Below are 22,438 nucleotides of genomic sequence, written 5' to 3'. Positions count from 1 at the left end.
AAAAATTGCTGTCAGTATTATTTTTATGGAGTTAGATGAAGAAGTGGGGGACATAAGGGGAGCTATCTTTTTGCTTTATACTTGTCTACATTATATGAATGCTACAAAGCAAGCATAAGTTGCTTTTTAATTAAAAAAATCACAGTAATATGATCTCATGCTCTGTAGTCACAAACAAGTAACACTGATATAAGTATAAGCTGAGAATATACTCACACTTGACTTTCAGGGTGGTCCTGTAGGATTTTACCCGTATGTGTCTGTGCGATGAATCACAGTTTAGAAGTTAGACGTAGAGGAAAGGTAGCATAAAATTGGACTTATTTCGTTTCCCACCATTACTTATTGACCTAGTTATTCAGAAAAATTCACAAGCCTGTGAAAATTTCCTAGGAAAAATGCTACTCCTCCTCTGTATATCAGTTTAACTGTCATTCGCTACTTTTTATTTCTGCATTAATTTAAAATGCACCCTGGTAAGTAATCTTTTGAATGTGATTTATTTAAGTTAAACACATTTATCGTAGTGATAGTAGAAAGAACCCTCCCTTCAAAGTCTGATTTCCTCTGTTCTGACCCTTCTGAACCTGAATATGTGCTGTCTCTGACTTTATACTAGATAGAAGCATATTTTAAATGTTCTATTCAGGGGAGGCCTCAGAACAATCAGTTGAGGAAAGAAAAGATCCCAGGAGGCCCACATTCAGAGCATGCTAATGAACCCTGTTTGTTGAGAACTCTGGAACTGAACTTTTAATAAGGGATTGGGGAGAGAGCCCAAAGAGACTGAGGAACATGTTTTTTGAGCCATTTACCACATGCCGGGCATAATTCTAAACATATCTTCATTATATTATGCATAATGCTAGGCAATATACTTTAATAACTTGCTTAATGCTCATAACACCATGTCATATACCTCCTGAGGAACAAAACAGTAGCGGAGCCTCTGCCTTCTGTTGCTGCGGTGATAGCTTGGTCAAGTAACACGAATCCTGTGGAGGGCTTAATGTTTTCCGCATTAGTTTCTTTCCCTTCCCTCCAGTCTTTTGTGTCCTGAGAACCGTTCTCTGAAGGAAGACTGGAGGCCCTGTGTCCTTCTTCTGTTTCTTCTATAGGGCTTGAAAACCCCTCCACGTATTTACTGACTGACTCTCTCAATTTTTAAACCTTTATACAGATATGATAATTGTCATGTGGCTCCCCAAGGGCTTAAAATTCAAATTTCATTTATAAAAGGATTTTCAGATTGGCTTGGTCAAAGGAATAAGATCAAGGATTTGCTTTGGCCAAAATCTGCTATATAATTTTCCACTTGTGCTTAGTGTGAGGAATGTTTCTAACTGGGGTTGCTCCTTGACAGTTGAGTTACCTTAGCTGCTTGTGGGAGCAACTTCTCCCCCTGTTCCCAGTTTGGCTTTGGATGGAGAGATGGAATGAGTGGGTGTGGCATATATGCATTCCTGAGAAAGCTAATGAGATACAGTGTTACAGCAAGCAGAGCTCTTTAGGGAAGACAAACAGGCCTGAGAGAATATCAGAGGGCAGTAACCAAGACAGTAGGTGTATAAGGAAAAGGCAAGAGAGATGGAGTAGCAGAACCTTAACATTAAGATTTGCAGAAGGGATTAATGCAATCTAGCCTAGAAATTCAAAGGAAAGGACATTTATTTGTGGGTAATCCTTGATGTCACAGACTAGACAAAGAGATAATTTTACAAAAGATATGATAGATTTTATTTCCCCCCCAGTCCACACCTCCTTTTGAGAGAACTCGGCCAGAGGAGAATGACCCAGGTATAGACATGAGCTAATTACACTCTCCTTTTTTGAATTTGGAGTTAGGTACAGAGACTATGTTGATAAATGATGGGTGATTGAGCTAGAAGGTAATACACACAAATAAATATTACTTCTTAGAATTTTTATTTTTAAAATTCTTATTGACGGGCAGTTAATTTACAATGTGGTGGTAGTTGCAGGTGTGTAGCAAAGTGAGTCAGCTACACATGTCCATCTAGTCACTCTTTTCCCATTCCTTTCCCACATCGGCCATTGCAGAGCACTGAATAGAAGTCCCGTGCTGTAGAGTAGGTCCTTATTAGGACCTATTATCTATTTTATGTATAGTAGTGTGTGTCTATCAATCCCTTCTCTTTGTTTATAAGAGACATCATGGGATAATATGATGGTAAATAAAACACGTAATTTGGATGGATGAAAATGCTGAACTGGGAAAAGAAATTCATATCTTGAATGAAATTTTATTCTAGTGAAGACAACTGCTGCTCCCCACCGTGATAGGATAGATCCTGTATGATTAACTGGCTAGCGAGTGGTTGATGGCATATGGTGCCATGCCACAGGAGGTTGGACGCAGCACAGACAGTGGTCAGATCAGTCTTGGTGAGGAAAGGCTCATGCATAATCCGCAGTGTGTAAAGTGATTAGCCTCCAATTAAAATAAATAAATTAATCAAAAAAAAGGAAAAAAAAAGTCATGTTTATTTAAAGTAGAATCTACATTCAGTGGAACGCCAGAACTTGACAAATGCAGTCACCATCATGGTCAAAGTGTAGAACAGTTCTTCAGTCGCTCCACCCCCAAACCCTGTGCAATGAACGCTTTCCTGATCCTTAAAAATCCACTGATCTGTTTTCTGTCAAGGGGGTCAAATTTAGTCATCAAATGGTCTAGTAAAGGAAAAATTGCAAGCAGAAAAACCCAAATTTTTAACAGCATACTTTGAAACATACATTTAGAATATTCTTTTAGAATGAGATTTGAAAATAACTTTTGTCAATTAAAGCAGCTGACAAGTTGTCTTAAGATAGTTGTAGAAAAGCTAGTCTAGTTACTGGGTCTGGGGCTGGTTGATAGAAAACCCATTTTAAATAATGGAATTGAATTCTTTCTTTTCCCAAACTTCAAATTTTTTATTTTGTATTGGAGTACAGCTGATTGGAATGGAATTCTATAGAAGTTCTCGAAAAGCAGATATATGTGCTTTTTTGTTTGTTTGTTTTCTTTTTTAGCTATGCCATGTGGCTTGCACGATCTTCGTTCCCCAAACAGGGATTGAACCCTGGGCCATGGCAGTGAGATTTTCAAGTCTTAACCTCTGGACCATCATGGAATTCATGAGATATCTGTTCTTACAGATATCAGTATTTGGTACCTTTCTGAAAGTTCACACCTGCTACCACCATGAAAGGCACAAAGAAAGCAAAACCTCTATTTGTATATCTCAATTGTCACATGTTCAAATACACCTTATTTCCATGAAAAGTTGCTTCCATGCACCACAATTCTGTCTTTCAAACATCAGCTCTGCAGTTTTTTAGCATCTTGAACTGAGTCGAGTTGTGCTCCATGGATGAAAAGCTGATCCGTCTTAAAGAGGATAATAGAAGATCCATGTTGTTCAGAAGAGACATGAATGTGGAAAGGAGAAGCCTCTTTAGAGAGGTCAGGAGCCGTAGGTGGGATGATATAGGCTTTTGCATGCTTTCAACTTCCTAAAGAGATTCACCTACTAAAGGCTTCTAATGAAAGCTTGTTGAGAGCTTGGAGAAAGCCAAAATCCAAGGCTACTTGAAATACTTAGAAACACTTAGAAGAGTGGACTTTAGTTAGAGTGAGTGGAAGGTTGTACTACTCAGAATTTCAGCAGTTGGACTCTGGCATCAGACATATTTAGTATTTAATTCTAATGCAGGCACTCAGCTGTGTGACCCTGCACAACTTATTTCAGCTTTTTAATCTTCCATTCCCTCATTTGTAAAATAGAGAGGAATTTTCAGGCAGATCTAAGTCATCCACATGAGGCATGCCTTGCTAATTCATTGCTCTTGGTATGTAAATTCTCAAAGGTTTGAGGTTCTTCACCTTAAAAAGATTCAGTTCTGGGCTCCCTCATTCATTTGTTCACCCATCCACCCATCTACTCATCCATTATTCATTTATCCATTCAACAATGAATTATTGAACACCTATCACTGGTTGATATTGTAGATGGAACTATGATCAAATATTAACTCAGAATTTTGCAATCTTACAGACAAGAAGAGAATGTAGTTTAATATAACCATTTTTGTGATGTACACTGTGATATACTGTGTACTGTGAAAGCGTAGATACTAGTAGTGAGAAATGACAGGGAAGACAACTTGGAGGTTGTTTTTATTTTCATTTCTCCACTCTTGGCATTCCATTTTACAATTCCTAACTTTTTAGCTTTTACCAGGCAGTATCCCACTACAGTTAGACTTCCTGTCCCATTCTCAAATTCCACATTTTTGAAGATGGTTATGATCAATAAGAACGCCCTAATTGTCATAATGTCATTCTGCATATTAATTGGTTCTGCAGCATTTCACATTGCCAACTATCTATATTTCTTGAAATATTCTCTTCCCGTGAATTCCACAGATGTATTGACTTCTTTTTTTTTTTAAAGATTTTATTTTTGGCTGTGCTGGGTCCTTGCTGCTGCTCAGGCTTTCTCTAGTTGCTTCCTGTGGCGGCTTCTTCTGCTGCAGAGCACTGGCTCTAGGCAAGTGGCTCAGCAGTTGCGGTGCATGGGTTTAGTTGCTCAGCGGCATGTGGGATATTCCTGGTCCAGGGGTTAAAACTTTGTCCCCTGCATTGGCAGGTGGATTCTTAACCACTGGACCACCAGGGAACTCCTCTATTGACTTCTTATCATCTTCTCTGCCTCTTCTGCTCACCTTCTTCTATTCATGACACCCTCAATTTTTACATCAATTTCTATTTCAATAGCTATGGATTGCTAAATCTTTGTGATCCCATGGACTGTAACCTGCCAGGTTCCTCTGTTCATGGAATTCTTCAGGCAAGAATACTGGAGTGGGTAGCTATTCCCTTCTCCAGGGGATCTTCCTGACCCAGGGAAGATCTTCCTGAACTCCTGTCTCCTATATTGCAGGTGAATTCTTTACCATCTGAGCCAAAATCTTGTCCCAAATCCAAATGACTTGACATTATGAGCACTTAATTTACTTAAAATGGGATTTAACTTAATTCAAAACTAAAAAATATTATCTCCTCAACTCTCTCCTTATCCTTTTTATTTCACTGAAATGAATGACAACGTTTACTCAATCTTGTAGGACTGAAATTTGGCATTCCTACCAACAATCTTCTTTCTACCCAAGTTTCTTCCTCTTATTTTTACTTGCTTGACCTATTCCTACTTGTTAAGACTGAGTTTAAATGGCACTCCCTCTGAAAACATTTATTGACTCACTAATTCAGGTTGAACTGCTTTTTCATTGATAAAGCCTAATCATTTCTTTATATGAACACTTACAGGTTATAATTTATTTTCTAGTCTTTCTCACTGGCCTTAAGTTTAACTGTATGTTGGAAGCCTAGTAATTGGCAAAGAGTTTGGTACATGGTAAGGACTCATCCATTAGGGCTTTAATTCTGAAATTCCTTAAGATGCACGAGCTTCCGGACTGTATCCTTGAAGGCTTGTTTTACCTGCTGATTCCTTAGGGTGTAAACGAAGGGATTCAACAAAGGTGCAGCTGAGGTGCTGAGCAGAGCTACTCCCTTGTTGAACGTGTCCACTTCTTTTGCTGTGGGCTTAACATAAATGAGAAGCAGCTTCCGTAAGAGAGAGAAACGACAATCAAGTGGGAAGAACAAGTGGAGAAGGCTTTTGTCCTTTGATGGGCGGAGGGGAGTTTCAGAACAGTCCTGATGATGAACGTGTAGGAGAGAATGACTAGTACTAAAGTGCCCACCAGCGTCACTGATGCCACAAGAAAGACAACCTTCTCTACGAGGTTTGTGTCTGAACAGGAGAGTTCCCGAAGGGGCTCATAGTCACAGAAATAATGGTTCAGCCTATTGGATTCACAAAAGTCCTGCTGAGCCATCAGAGTGGTTGGTGGTATAATAACCATAACCCAGCCAAGAGCAGACAACAAGTTGGGTGCAGACTTTGCTGCTCATGGTGGTTGTGTAATGCAAGGGTTTGCATATGGCCCCATAGCGGTCATAGGACACGGCAGCCAGAAGATAAAACTCTGTGGCCCCCAGGAATATGGCAAAGAAATATTGAGCAAAGCAGCCAGCAAAGCTGATACTCTTGTTCCCTGTTGTGATGCTGAACAGGACCCTGGGAATGAAGATGCTTGTGAAGGAAATTTCTAAGAAGGAGAAGTTTCGGAGAAAGAAATACATGGGGGTCTGAAGATGGGAGTCCAGCGAGGTGAGGATGAGGATTGTCAGATTTCCAATGATGCTGAGTAAATAGGTGAGGAACAGAAAGATGAAAACCATCACCTGGAGTTCAGGGACATCTGTTAGACCCAGCAGGATGAACTCAGTCAACACGGTTTTATTTTTCATTGCTGAAAAAGTTTATCTCAAGGTAGAAAAGTGATAGTAATGAAAGGTGAAAAAGGAAGAGGAGCTCTGAAATGGTGAGATGGAATCTGAAAAAACAAAGGAGATGAACTTTTCCTCTGATAATATGACCCAGCCCAGTGGCCCAGCTGAATGTTGCTGGGTCCTTGCCAGTCTCTTTTGCCCTGCATAGAAAAGTTGTCATTATTTTCCCACATGGTACTCTCCCCAGTGCCAATATGAAATAAATATATGCCTTATAAATGATGTTTAAATAGCTTTTGGAATGAGTTATTAAAGGAATGCTTCCAGCAGCTGCCTCCTTCTAGACTAGTTCGTAATTTTCTTTCTTCTATATTCTCGTTTCTTTCTTCCCACTGATTCCATTTATTGCTCTATGTATTTGTCCAGCTTTTCTCAGACTAGCTGTTTTTCTTACTCTCCCCTGCCATTTTTGCTCTTATTTTTCATGTGACTATAGCAGTCTCTCATTTTCCTTCTTGTTCAACTCCCTTTGATTTCCTTGACGTCAAAAAGTACCAGCTCCTCACTTCTTCCCAGTGGACCCTCCATGCTACTCTCCTTGCCTGTCCATTAGAATTCAAAGTTCTCTGTATTAGGATTATGTCATTCTGTTCTTTGAACCATTCCATATACCTGTCTAGGATTCAGTAAATATTCAGTTCAGTTCAGTTCAGTCGCTCAGTCGTGTCCGACTCTTTGCGACTCCATGAACCGCAGCACGCCTGGCCTCCCTGTCCACAACCAGCTCCCGGAGTTTACCCAAACTCATGTCCATTGAGTCGGTGTTAGATTAGAATAAAAATTTGCATTTACTTACATAAGCACATTCAGAATATTTAGAGTTTTGCTTCCCCATAAGGACAAAGAGATTTTATTACTTTCTAAGGAAAATTTAGGACCTTAAAAATATTTAAAGTAGGATTTCTAAACAATTCTAGATTGAATTTGCCATGTCTATGAATCCACTAAATCATGTAGAAAGCATTTTGGGTTCGTGAGTATGGAAATTTTATGGGGAAAGTATATAAAAACTGTGATTCAAGGTTTTCTAGGAGACTTCATGTTTAAGCACTTCAAAAGCACTTCAAATCTCTACCGATTTGTGAGCTCATGTTATTAAAGAATCACATTATATGAGAATGCCCTTATTGATTTATAATTTTTTCCTATATGTTGTTTTATATGGCAGCCATTTTCAAGCATTTTTGGAGTATTCTACACTTAAGTAATTTTCTGGTAAACACGTATATATCTAACATAAATAAAAGTTCTATAGAACACTCCTTCCTTATTGCATGTGATACAACCAGGTATTTTTTATTTTATTTTATTCTATTAATTATTTTTCAAATGCTGATTGCAACGCATTAAATTGATTCCATAAACCACTAGTGGGTTGCAGTTCACAGTAGGAACCAGAGATCAAGTAAAGTTACACAATGCTCAGGATGCCCTTGCCCTCCAGATTACCAACCTGAAATCTTCAGGGAAAGGTTGAGTAGTCATGTCTGTTTCACTTTCAGGCTTCCCAGTCGCAGAGAAGTGAAGTCAATGTAGTGGTGAACAAAGAATATTCTTCCTCACTTGGCTATCCAAATGGCTTATAGTGGGATTTTAGTCCTAGATATTCTTAGAGGTGCGTGAAAATTGTAAGGCTGTGCCATTACAAAATGATATAAAATGTATTACATTTTCTACATTATCAGCCACCAAGTCCTATCCTGCATTTCATAAGAATAATAGAAACTTCCAGGGGCTTCTCTTAGTAAGAAATAGTCTTTTCCTGCCCCTGTTTTTCCACTAATTCAGATTGGAGCTGAATCAGAGGTTTTGGATGTCCTCTTAAAAGTGAAGTGGACATAGGAAGTTAAAAGAAGGACTTTGAGGAGCAGAGTAGTCCTGGGTTTTTCTGTCCTAGGAAAAATAAGGTTGATGATCTCAGAAGACAGAATATAAACTCCACATCCCAATCCAGGTTATACTTAACCCGAAGTGACACAGGTTATATTTGTTCTATTGAGAGCATGCACTGGGGAATTAACTGAGTGAAGAAGCATAAGTTGCCCTGGGGATTCTTGTTGGAGCAGGCTAAAGACTGTCCTCCGTCGACAACTCTGGGAACAAATTTTAAGCATATGGCTAATGGATGAGGCTCCAGAGAGACTAGCTTGGAGGTGAGGTGGGGTGGTGCTGCCAAAGCCTAAGAGCATGAGCTTCAGGGAAGAGGGAGCTATGGAGTCATGGCATTTGCCTTCCCCAGTGGGTGGGCATAGCTGGACTTGGCCGTGGACAAACAGCCTAGTTGGAACCATTTGCAGGTCATGGATGTCCTGAAAACTCACACTTTCTAAGCACTGTTAGCTGGTTATAATTAGCCTAGTTATAGACACTACTGGCTAAAGACAATAAGCAGTAATTTTCATTTTTTGGAGTGTATGCATAAACCAAATATAAAACAGATAAAAATGGAGTGCTCAGACTGAGAGAGAGCAGAGCCACATTGACCTGTGGGTTGCTTCTGAGAACACACTTGCAAATGTCCAGTTTAAGGAGAGGAGCTTGGGAAAGTATGTATATATTACCTGGGAGGGCTAAACCTTTGCCACCCACAGACACCGTCATAGCAGTTATTCATCAGATTAATCACCTATTTAATATCAGTATAGTACAAACACCAGAAGAAACAAAGCTAGCCTTGGGAACAAAATGCCAGAATTAGGGACAAATTACCTATTACTTACACACATGTCTTACACATGGCTGCTCCTCTTAGGGTGTGTACAATTCTCACAAAAATGCGAGGCCCACAGAAGGAATGTGGTCTCACAACTCTAACACAATAATCAGCTCGATCTTGATTATTAATAATCAACACAAGAAACTTCATTCTCTGATTCTCACTTTCCTCTGCTGTAAAATGGGGTCCATTAAATAGGATGATCATTGTTAAATATCTGTTACACAGTATTTGTTCAGTCCCTAAGTTGTGTCTGACTCTTTGCAACCCCATGGACTGCAGCACACCAGGCTCTCCTGTCCTTCACTATCTCCCAGAGTCTGCTCAAACTCATGTCCGTTGAGTCTATCCAACCTTATTACATAGTGACGCTATCCAACCATGTTACTTAGTATGTCTCACATATGGCCTTCCCTAGCAGCTCAGATGGTAAAGCATCCATTTGCAATGCAAGAGACCTTGGTTCAATCCCTGGGTGGGGAAGATCCCCTGGAGAAGGAAATGGCAACCCACTCCAGTATTCTTGCCTGGAAAATCCCGTGGACAGAGGAGCCTGATGGGTCACAGTCCGTGGGGTCGCAAAGAGTCGGACACGACTGAGTGACAACACACACACACATGTCTCACGACTATTTCCGTTTTCCTTTCTCTGACGAGGGAATTGCTATATAACTATTTGGCAACAGTTCAGTTACTTCTTTCAAATGTGTTTACAGAGAAGAAAGCCAAAGTTATCATTGGAAACTCATTGGACCTGACAAATTTCAAATACTCTTAGTTTAGAAGGAATCTCTTTCCTAGGGGAATTTAGGGGAGAATGGATACATGTGCATGTATGGCTGAGTCCCTTCTGCTGTTCATCTGAAACTGTTGCAACATTGTTAATTGGCTATACCCCAATACAAAATAAAAAGTTAAAAAAAAAAGAAGGAAGGAATCTCTTCCCTGATATTCACTCTTAGATAGACAGCAGAGGGAGAGGAAGTTAAATTGAGCGACAGGTTCTAGCTCATCGATGTGTCAGTCGAGGCCGCAGATTGTGCAGGCTTGGGATCTGAGAACAAGGATCAGCATAAAGCAAGACAAGGAGAGCAAGAGGTGGAAATCTGCTTGGGAAGTGACCCGTGGAGGGAATTATCGACAATTAATTATTTGGAAAGGCTACACTTCTTTCTTAAGTTTAAGATGTGTGATAAAGAAGTGGTTGAGGCAAATGTGATTGATGGAAGACAGTTATTTTGGAAATGATAACTCTTTTTTTTCAGGAAGCACTTTAATGTCAGAAGTTTCTGTTTGCATGAGAAGCTGTAAGAAGAATCAATAAAACATTTGGTCATTTCTAACTTGATGCTGGAATATTTTAGTTTGTAGTGTAACTAAGCATTTAAAGACCTTGAACTTAAAGTGATTAGTGCCTGTATCTTTTTTTTTTCATTTATTTTTATTAGTTGGAGGCTAATTACTTTACAATATTGTAGTGGTTTTTGCCATACATTGACATGAATCAGCCATGGATTTACATGTGTTCCCCATCCCGATCCCCCTGAAAGGTTGTTGCTGAATGATAAGACGCGGGATTCTTGGCCTCCGGAGGAGACGAATTCAATCCTGGGCCAGAGACGAGGCTGGATCACTCAGAGCTTTTGTGTAATAAAGTTTTATTAAAGTATAAAGGAGATAGAGAAAGCTTCTGACATAGGCATCAGAAGGGGGCAAAAGAGTACCCCCCTCCTAGTCTTTAGCTGTATGTTATATAGTCACTCACAGTCTGTTAAAGAAAAGAAAGGAATGTCATAAAGTTTAGAATGGCACCAGATAATTCATCCAAGGCCATAAAACGATTGACTTGAATCTTGTAGAAGGGCAAAATACCAACAAATAATTCCGTTTACATAGATTAGGGAAACAATACCCGAGTAAGTAAGTTAGGCCGTTTGGCGCAACCAACTTGAAGATAGAGTCTGGGGTTCATTAACATAGCTTAAGACAGCATTTCCATAAGAAAAAGAAATGTATTGGTTAACTCAAGGTTTGAGAGTAGTTAGCTTTAGGTGAGACCAGGTGTCAAGGCAACACAGCATGTTAAGAGAAACCTCCTTTTACATTTGTATAGAGAAGGAAAAACACATCGCTGGTTTGTTTTTTTCCTGCCGCTTAAGAGAGATAAAAATGTCTGGCACTTGCAGCCTCTTTCCTCCGTTTGGAGACCCCTGGCCTTCCTGCCTGTTACCCTCTCACCCCCTCCCACCTCCCTCCCCATCCCATCCCTCTGGGTCTTCCCAGTGCACCAGCCCTGAACACTTGTCTCACGCATCCAACCTGGGCTGGTGATCTGTTTCACCCTTGATAGTATACTTGTTTCAATGCTGCTCTCTGAACATCCCACCCTCGCCTTCTCCCACAGAGTCCCAAAGTCTGTTCTGTACATCTGTGTCTCTTTTTCTGTTTTGCATATAGGGTATTGGTTACCATCTTTTTAAATTCTATATATATAGTGCCTGTATCTTAAAGAACAGATCTCAGTAGATAATAAGCTAACCCTTTTATTCATTCAACAAATATGTGTTGAGTACTTACCATATCAGTCAGTTAGTTCAGTCGCTTAGTTTTGTCTGACTCTTTGCGACCCCATGCGACTCTTTGCGACTGAAGCACGCCAGGCTTCCCTGTCCTTTACCAACTCTCTGAGCTTGCTCAAACTCATGTCCATCAAGTCGGTGATGCCATCCAACCATTTCATCCTCTGTCGTCCCCTTCTCCTCCTGCCTTCAATCTTTCCCAGCATCAGGATCTTTTCCAATGAGTCAGTTCTTTGCGTCAGGTGGCCAAAGAATTGGAGCTTCAGCTTCAATACTATGTGGAACTAACATTTTAGGCACTGGATATACAGCTATCATGGAGAAGGAAATCACAACCCACTCCAGTATTCTTGCCTGGGAAATTCCATGGACACAGGAGCCTAGTAGGCTACAGTCCTTGGGATCGCAAAGAGTCAGACAGGACTTATCTACTAAACAACAACAACAATATACAGCTATCAACAAAGCCACTGAAGTCCCTGCCTAGATGTAGCATAGGGACAATAAATGAATCCACAGGTAAATATAAAGTAAGTGAAAGTGAAAGTTACTCAGTCATGTCCGACTCTGCAATCCCATGGACTGTAGCCCACCAGGCTCCTCTGTCTATGGAATTCTCCAGACCAGAACACTGAAGTGGGTAGCCTTTCTCTTCTCCAGTGGATCTTCTGAACCCAGGGATCGAACCCAGATCTTCTGCACTGCAGGCAGATTCTTTACATCTGAGCCACCAGGAAGCCCATAAAATAAGTGAGATGATGATAAATGCAATAATAAATAAAGCAAGGTGGATTGATTCCTGGTGGATTGATGCTTTTATCATTATGTAATTTCCCTTTACTTCTCATTTGCAATTTTATTTGCTTCTACTTTACCTAATATTAATATAGCCATGCCAGTTTTTTCTTGATTTTTTTCATGATATAGTTTTCTCTATCATTTACTTTCAATCTATGCATATTGTTGAGTTTCTAATAACATTATGTATTTGGGTAATTTTTAGGCATAAATCCACTCTGCCAATTTCTTCCTTTTGAGTGATGTATTTAAACCATTTATATTTAAGATAATTATGTATTCAGATTCATCTGTCTTTTATTTGTTTCTGTTTATTTCCTTTGTTTCTTGTTTGTCTTTTTCTGCACTTAAGTAGGTTGTTTGAACACATTTTATGATTCCATTTTGACTAATTCAAGATTTTTGATCATATCATTTTGTATAATTTTCTCAGTGGTGACTTTGGGTATTACAATACACACATGTTACTTATGACAATCTACTGGTATCAAGGGCTTCCCTGGTGGCTCAATGGTAAAAGAATCTGCCTGCCAGTATCAGGTCTTACATTTAGGTCTTTAATCCATTTTGAGTTTACTTTTGTGTAGGGTATTAGGGAGTGTTTCAATATCATTCTTTCACATATACCTGTCCGGTTTTCCCAGCACCATTTATTAAAGAGACTGTCTTTTCTCCATGGAATTCTTATTTTTATTCTTGAACTGAATTTGTTACTATTATATTATGTTTTTCACTCTGCAGAAATTATCCTCATTGGTGCTTAGTTTGTGATTTTTTTTTTTGGCAGAGTAAGTTATGTTTTAAATTCACTAGAGTGAATTCACTAGTGCGTTGAGTCAGGTCCTCTAAGGACTTTTTTATTTAGTTGTTTTATGCACTCCTGTTGCTGATGAAGGAAATAAAAAAGAGTAGCCTATTTGTCCAGTGAAAATCAGAGTACCCATTTTTGCAGAGCAAGAGAGGCTTCTTAACTCCTCCTTGCTCTTTGAACTTTAGCATCCTTTCAGCTACCTACAAAGCACAGAAATATATCCAAGTTTTAAAATATGATGGTATTTCTTTATAATTTTAGAAAGATGTATATATATGGTGAGTATAGGTTCTGGGGGTAAGGGACTAGGAATGCATTTAGATGACCCTACTAGTATGTTTTTGTTAAACCATGAAGTTCATAAATGTCATTTGTGGTATAGCTTTCTGGTGAAACAATGAAGAATATAAAAGTTAAGTACTGGGATGTTTTCAAGCAAGGCATGTTTCCATGGCTAATTTATAGAGAAGATGCTTGTGATTATTCATAGAGTAAAAAAAAAAGTAATTACTATTTTCAGTATTTGTTTCTGATACGTTATTAAGAGAACTAGTTATTTCTGGGATTATCTATAGAATTCATGAACTTTTCCCAATTGAATTTATGCTTTTATTTATGCTTCATTGAGTTGGTGCAATCCCATGTACAGTGATTTGGTTGACACATGGGGAAAACTTCCTAATTTCTCTCCATCTCTCCTTCTCTCTCTTCGTCTGTCTCCCATTTATCTATATGTTTAAATGTGTCTATGTGTCTATCTATATGTTTAAATCATTTATCTGGAGAAGGAGATGGCAACCCACTCCAGTACTCTTGCCTGGAAAATCCCATGGACGGAGGAGCCTGGTAGGCTACAGTCCATGGGGTCACAAAGAGTCGGACACGACTGAGCAACTTCACTTTTTTTTTTTTTTAAATAAACTGCAGGTTAGATAACATCAAAACATTAAGTTTCTGTTAAGAAAATGGCTTGGGTTGCCAGAATATGTCTTACTTTTAGCCAGTCAATTTTGTATTATATAATTTTTCCATATGAAATGTCTTTCCCCACTACACCTGCCTCAGAGACTCGAATCACACATTTAAAGGAAGCATCCTTTCTAAAGGAGCTGAAGAATGGCATTCTGTTAAAAAGAGGAACAGCTGGTCATGTGGAAATTCGTTGGAATGCTCACTTGTCCTACAAAGGCAGGGGAAAAACTGAGATTTCAGGTGTAGTGTTTGTCATTGTTATACAGAATTGTTTTAATGTAACCTTACTAGAGATCTTTACATTATGTTAATCGCCTTTCTCCTTCCAAGACTGCTCCTCTGTCAGCCATGTGAAGGCCCTGAGAACAGCTAAGTGCAGTTCAGTGGGTCTCAAGACTCTGCTGGAATTGTTTTCTGTGCTGAAACATTGTTCCTTTCATCAAGATTCAGGACCCTCCCGTGATTAAAAGTTATCCTTTGTTCTCGATTGAAAAAAAAAATAAATCATTTATCTCAATTACCACTGGTAAACACTCCATTTAAAAAAATATCTTCCCTCTTCCAGTGCCTGTATCATCTATTTTAACTATTTGCTTCATAAATCCGGGTTAATGTTCTTTTTTCCTGTCATGATATCTGGCAATGCATGCTAGCAAATCTGTATTTGGTGAGAGCTGATACTATTCACTTCACAAAGACCAAAAAGAGCTTCATTTTCTCAGACTCAGGGAGCATACACTTCAAACGTAGTTGAGGGTTTTATTGAAAAAAGAGTGAAAGACATTTAGAAAACAAATTAATTTGTCTCAGGAGTAGTTTCTTTCTTTCTTTTTTTTTTTTTTTTACAATTCCCCAATGTGAAAGAATTTGAAAACCTAAAATAGTACAGTGCAACAAAAATTTATGTGAGCCACATTTGTAATTTAAAAATTTCTGGTTGTACCATTAAGAAGATAAAAACAAACAGGTGAGCTTAATTTTTATAATGTATTTTATTTAACTCTATATATCAAAAATATTAACATTTAAACATACAGTCAGTATAAAATAGAAGTGGCATATTTTACCTATTTGTTTTCTAAGTCTTGAAATCTGATGTGCATTTTACAGCTATGGCACAACTCAGTTTGGACTAACCACATCTCAAGTGGTCAGTGGCCATACATGGCTGGTAGCTACTCTATTGGGCAGTGGAGGCCTGGAACATTAAATGGAGATAAATAGCCTAATAGACCAATATAACTAATTAGGTTATTTCAAGAACAACTGTTCAGTATGGCTATTGCCCTAACCCTGAGTAGCCACGTAATACTTGGGCATTGGTCTTAATATTACATTGGAAAAAAAGCTGAGTAAAAATAGAAATGGTATTAATAAAAAGAAGGTAAATTATCTGCTTGGCAGATATGATATTTTATTTTTAAATATATAGGTTTACATGTTTCTTTTTTTTTTTTTTTTACATGTTTCTTAAAGTCAAAACTGTATAAAGAGTATATTGATGGAAGTGGTACTCCTTAATAATACTTTAACTTTTTTAAAATATAGAAGACTACCAGAAAATGTTTTTATGCTCATGAAATAAATCTAGAAAAGTGGAAGAAACTGATGATGCAGAGAGGGTGTGAGTGTGTGAGAGAGCGAGAGATACTTCTTGTACAGCAGAGTGCCTTCTTGAGATGAGATTCAGAAATAAAAAAATGTCAAATATATGTATAACATTAATTATGTGAAAAAAGTTAAATTAATAGTCAGTCAGTCGTGTCTGACTCTTTGTGACCCCGTGGACTGTAGCCTGCCAGGCTCCTCTGTTCATGGGGTTCCCCAGGTGAGGATACTGGAGCAGGCTTCCACTTCCTTCTCCAGGGTATTCTCCAAACCCAGGGATTGAACTGGGGTTCTCCCACATTGCAGACAAATTCTTTGCCCTCTGAACCAATTCTTTACCCTCTGAACAATTATGTGCTAAGTGCTATTGTAAACATGTTGCATAGTTTATCTCCTTTAACCTTACAGTAGGGATTCCCTCGTGGCTCAGTTGGTAAAGAAACTGCCTGCCATGCAGGCAGGCTGCAGTCCATGGGGTCACAAAGTTAGATATGACCGAGCGATTAAGCACATCTTGTTTCAGCTTTCTTGGAGATATCCATTTTTCTCTAGTATAGGAAATATACTATTATTTCCTTTTGCTAATCTTCTCTCCACCTGTAACACTTATTATCTAGATTTTGGCATCTTCCAATGAATATTCAGGACTGATTTCCTTTAGGATTGACTGGTTGGATCTCCTTGCAGTCCAAGGGACTTTCGAGTCTTCTCCAACATCACAGTTCAAAAGCATCAATTCTTTGGTGCTCAGCTTTCTTTATGGTCCACCTCTCACATCTATACATGACCACTGGAAAAACCATAGCTCTGATTATATGGGACTTTGTCGGCAAAGTATATTTGTTTACTTTTCTGTATCAGAGACATTACTTATTAAAAAAACAGCTTTTTAATATGTCTAAGTTGATCATAGCTTTTCATCCAAGGAGCAGAAATCTTTTAATTTCATGGCTGCAGTCACCAATCTGCAGTGATTTTGGAGCCCCCCCCCCCCCACAAAATAAAGCCTGACACGGTTTCCATTATTTCCCCATCTACCTGAAGTGATAGGACTGGATGCCATGATCTTAGTTTCCTGAATGTTGAGTTTTAAACCAACTTTTTCACTCTCCTCTTTCACTTTCATCAAGAGTCTCTTTAGTTCTTCTTTACTTTCTGCCATAAGGGTGGTGTCATCTGCATATCTGAGGTTATTGATACTTCCCCCAGCAATCTTGATTCCAGCTTGCACTTCATCCAGCCTGGCATTTCACATGATGTACTCTGCATATAAGTTAAATAAGCAGGGTGACAATATACAGCCTTGATGTACTCCTTTCCTGATTTGGAACCAGTCTGTTGTTTATCTACTGCTTTGTGGGAGGGTTTATCAGATCTGATCTTCTAGCTCATTATTTTTGTTTTAGTTCTTTCTTTCCTGTATTAGTCTCCTCTTTATTTCATTTATGGTTTTCAGCAGTATTTTTTACCTAGTTATTTTTATCATGTTTTATCCTTCATTTTATCAGTATCATTCCTGTCTTTTTGAGGAACTTATACTTATTTTAAGCTCTTGATGCTTCTGTTCTTTGCATCATATATTGTTTTTTGTGTAATCTTGCCCCCAGCCCTTACCGTAACCCACAGTGGATGCACTCCTCAGATGGGTAGTTCTTTTGGCTTCTGAACTCATGACCTCTGCATAGCTTCAGCTATCCTGTCCAGTGATGCGTGTGGGCTGAAGCTTAAGCCCTCGTCTGTGACCTTCTGGATGAATTTAAAGAAATGACAAAGCTGATCCTCAGGTCAGAATGTCCAAGTCATTATAGAACAGTTCTTACCTTACTTGGCTTCTTAAAAAGTTCTTTTAAAATTTTTAAAATTTCATTTTAAACTCTTTGCAAAAAGCAGCATTCAGAAAAGACCATCTGTTTAGATTTGTAATTCATAAGTCTACAACCTTGGGGATTTTGGGGAGAGGATAGAGGAATGAATGCCCGGTGTTTTGATTTTCTCCTCACCCTGGCACTGCTCTGATATTATCTTGAGAATACTAGGTAGGTAAAGCTGTTTCTTTTGATTCTTGTCTACAGTGGTGACAGGAGAGGTAAAACCCACCAACCTACAACCTTCAATGTAGACATTGAACATTCCAAAAGTTCAGCTGCAGAGTCAGTAAATTCATTCCTTTGCTTTGTGACATGAGTTACTTACCCAGTAAGTATTGACATAAAGCTAGCAAGATGAACAGTTTCAGAAGAGCATGACTTGTCTTTTTATTTCTCTCTCCCTCTTTTTTGAACAAGTACATTTAAAGGTGATAAATTCCTTCCCCAACTAATTTCTAGATGTTTATGTTATGAAGGCTGGGTGAAGCCTAGGCTAGTGTCATTGTACTTTGATTTACACCAAGTCCTCTTCTTCTTCATCTCATTTATACTCAGAGATATCCAGGTCACATGGGGTTGATGGTAGCCTAGTCCTAACAATCTGCTGCCAAGTGCTCTACTTTGCTTTATCAAATGTGTGAATAATCTAGTTATTCAAGGATGCAAGTGGACATAGAGGAATGGAAATAAACTGGTCTTGTTGCATAGGGATTTCAAATAGAATCACCAGCATTTTTACAGTCCTGCTTATGTTAAACCAATCAATTTAATGCTTATTCTTACTAGTTAAGCCTGAGTTTCTTGAAAAGGACATTGATTATCATTACCATACTGTTATAATGGATGTCATTTCTTAAACATAATAAATAATGACTTAAAAATTTTATGCCTATTTGCTGGGGTCCAGCCTCGGCAGGATCCAGAGGGTACCCTTGGGATGAAGGCGTCGGCGAGAGAAGACATGTGAGACCAGCCTTGATAGGGCCAAGTCTGCGAGGGGGAGAGAGAGAAAGAGAGAAAGAGAGAGAGTGACCAGAAGGGGGTGCAGCAGGGTCTGGCAGGGTCTGGCAATGATTTATTTTTTACCGTGGCTTTTATACCCTAAGTTAGTACATTTCTGAGGGGAGGATAGTTTAACATTACATCAGCTTGTCCTTCACGAAACCAGGGTGTTTTCTGCATACTTCATTGTTTATGAGGGTCATGTACATTATCTTCTGGCCTTGGGGCCTATTAACATTTTGTGCAAGTCAGGTGAATGTAAACCTATTTTCTGTTTCTATGGTGACCTTAACTGAAAGGTAGCAGTCTCACAGGGCAACAGTACAGAGTAGAAGTATAACCTTGTTAACACGAAAATTAATCCTTCTGCAGAAGTTGTCAGTTGAGTTTATCTAAGAAGTTTACCTCACCCTGACTCTGCGACTTTGGTGAGGCAGCCTCTGCCCAGCACTCCTGGCTGACAATTAACAACCATCTCATTGGTACCACACTAGGGCTAAGCTCTTATTTTTCTAGATCTATAACTATATTAACAATGGTTTCCACTGCACAACCTTAGCACATTAAGAGCAAAAACACAGCAAGCAAATGTTAACCCAATAACCACTTTTAGAATAATTTTTCTTGTGTTTTCTAGTAGGGTTTCCTCACTCCCCGAAGGGCTCTATGTCTATTAGGGGCTTTATATGATCAGGTTCTTTATGCTGTTTTATGAATAGGGTATTATGAGCAGTCATGCATATTAGTACCAAGGGCATAAATGCATTTGCCAAACAAACTAAAATACCAGCAAAGGAGTTTAAATTGAAACACTCCTTTCACCTTGGATAACCTGATAAAATACCACCACCTGGGAAACTTATTGATTAAAGTTCTAAATTGATTCTTATTTGGGAAGAGATCAGGGAAGGCCTTCTGCCTGTGTCACAGAAATTAGGGAGTAGTCTATTGAAGCAAGCACCAGAAAGACAGATATCATCTTTAGGGTGAGTGCTGGGGGCAGCTTTTCGGAATCCCTGAAAACCTGATCCGCATTGCCTGTCAGGTTTTCTCCCTCATGACCTTGTCATGGGTGGGATCTCGTGTGCCAGCTCCCAGCACCTATTATTTTATTTAATCCTCGAAACTACCCTATAAGATAGACACTTTATTATCCACATTTTAGAGTTGAGAAAAATAAGCTTTAGGCAAGAACAAAAACTGTTCCAAGGAGACTTGGGTAGAAGGTTGAAAATCTGGGATTTGAACTAAAGCCTGTATTTTCTTTCTTTCTTTTTCATTTATTTTCATTAGTTGGAGGCTAACTACTTTACAATATTGTAGTGGTTTTTGCGATACATTGACATGAATCAGCCATGGATTTACATGTGTTCCCCATCCCGATCCCCTCTCCCGCCTCCCTTTCTATCCCATCCCTCTGGGTCTTCCCAGTGCACCAGCCCTGAGCACTTGTCTCACGCATCCAACCTGGGCTGGTGATCTGTTTCACCCTTGATAGTATACTTGTTTCAATGCTGTTCTCTCAGAACATCCCACCCTCGCCTTCTCCCCAAGAGTCTAAAAGTCTGTTCTGTACATCTGTGTCTCTTTTTCTGTTTTTAAAGCCTGTATTTTCAACCACTATATGGCATTGTCTTCCATTTCACCATGGGCTTTGGTAGAAATGTGGATGTGGGAGAAGTTAATGATTCAGGTGTGACCATTTGAGAACATTTCTCTATTAATTAATAATTCAGTGAATTTGGAATAAATTAAAAGGCATCACAAATCCCTAGCTTGGACTTCCCTGTAGCTCAAATGGCAAAGAATCTGCCTATGATGCAGGAGACCAGGGTTCGATCCCTGGGTTGGGAAGTCCTTTTGGAGAAGGGAATGGCAATCCACTCCAGTATTCTTGCCTGGAGAACTTCAAGGACAGAGAAGCCTGGTGGGCTACAGTCAGTGGGGTCGCAAGAGTCGGACATGACTGAGCAACTAACACAATCCCTAGCTTAGCCATCAAGGAAACTCAGATATTCAAAATGGCCATGGCTTACAAAAAAGGTCATTTATTAAAAATATTATACACTCTTCACTATCTTCTGTGGTTTTGGAAATTTTCTCTCATAATCAGGCCGGTACAGCTTTTTCCTTAAGTGACTAAGAAGCATCATTCCACTGAATATTATTACCACAAATAAAACATGTGAATACATCAGATGACACTCCACTTGCATCTCAATCAGCATTTTGCAATGAATTAGGGTGTTACTAAACTATGTATAAATAATCAGCTTTCCAAAATGTCCTAAGTTCCATTGACGTTGAGTCCCTACCATTACCTCTTCAAATTCAGTTTGTTGTTACCTAAAATCCACGTGTGGAATCCTTGGTAGGGTAGTCTGTTCCCAGTTGGTTGTGAAGATTCATAATTTGGAACATTCTAGATATAAAACTGTGTGATACTTTATATTTTTTTCACTTTATGAAACAGGTATCCATGGGTTATATAAAAAAAGCAAAAATTTGGGGAAAAGTTGAAAGAATGAAGCCATATCACAAAATTTGTCCTTTATAATACCTAACAAAAGTAAACAAAAAGATGAAAATTTAAATTGTGATTGAAAAAAAATTTTTCAGAGACTACCAAAGAGAGAGAGAGAGAGACAGAGTGAGTGACTCAGCCATTAACTTAGGAAGATGTCAGCTATGAAAAGCAACAACAGGTAAGAGGATGTAAACCTTGCCTCTAGAACTCTAACCACAACTTCTAGAAAACGAGTGTGTAAGTTGACAAAATCTTGAGAGTTTTTGCCTCATTTGGAGAAAAGTGGACCTAATTTACAGGAGGATGGTAGTTTGTTGTAAGATAAATGAAAAAGAGAAGGATAATAAAAAATATTTTCACTTTAATAGAAGCAAGACTCTACAGCTCCATAATGAAGAACAGTAATGCTAGATTTCTTTTTTTTTTGTTTTTTTTTTAATTTATTTTTATTAGTTGAAGGCTAATTAATTTACAATATTGTAGTGGGTTTTGTCATACGTTGACATGAATCAGCCATGGATTTACATGTATTCCCCATCCTGATCCCCCCTCCCACCTCCCTCTCCACCCCATCCCTCTGGGTCTTCCCAGTGCACCAGGCCTGAGCACTTGTCTCATGCATCCCACCTGGGCTGGTGATCTGTTTCATTATAGATAATATATATGTTTCAATGCTGTTCTCTCAAAACATCCCACCTTCGCCTTCTCCCACAGAGTCCAAAAGTCTGTTCTGTACATCTGTGTCTCTTTTTCTGTTTTGCATATAGGGTTATCATTACCATCTTTCTAAGTTCCATATATATGTGTTAGTATGCTGTAATATTCTTTATCTTTCTGGCTTACTTCACTCTGTATGATGGGCTCCAGTTTCATCCATCTCATTAGAACTGATTCAAATGAATTCTTTTTAACGGCTGGGTAATATTCCATGGTGTATATGTACCACAGCTTCCTTATCCATTCGTCTGCTGATGGGCATCTAGGTTGCTTCCATGTCCTGGTTATTATAAACAGTGCTGCGATGAACATTGGGGTGCACGTGTCTCTTTCAGATCTGGTTTCCTCGGTGTGTATGCCCAGAAGTGGTATTGCTGGGTCGTATAGCATTTCTATTTCCAGTTTTTTAAGAA

The 22,438-nt window shown here is 38.9% G+C and overlaps 1 protein-coding gene across 1 annotated transcript; it reads right to left on the bottom strand.

Moving 5' to 3' along the window:
* Positions 1-5,446: 5,446 nt before the first annotated feature.
* LOC122427598 (olfactory receptor 2AP1-like) lies at positions 5,447-6,385 on the bottom strand. Its single transcript, XM_043447181.1, is given in 3 exon segments — positions 5,447-5,628; positions 5,631-5,941; positions 5,943-6,385. Coding segments are annotated over 3 exon segments (936 nt in total).
* Positions 6,386-22,438: the final 16,053 nt, after the last annotated feature.

Source organism: Cervus canadensis, chromosome 25 (genome assembly GCF_019320065.1).
Source record: "Cervus canadensis isolate Bull #8, Minnesota chromosome 25, ASM1932006v1, whole genome shotgun sequence".
Taxonomy (NCBI): domain Eukaryota; kingdom Metazoa; phylum Chordata; class Mammalia; order Artiodactyla; family Cervidae; genus Cervus; species Cervus canadensis.
Note: the sequence above shows the minus strand (reverse complement) of the source record. Positions and strands in the feature narration are given on the sequence as shown.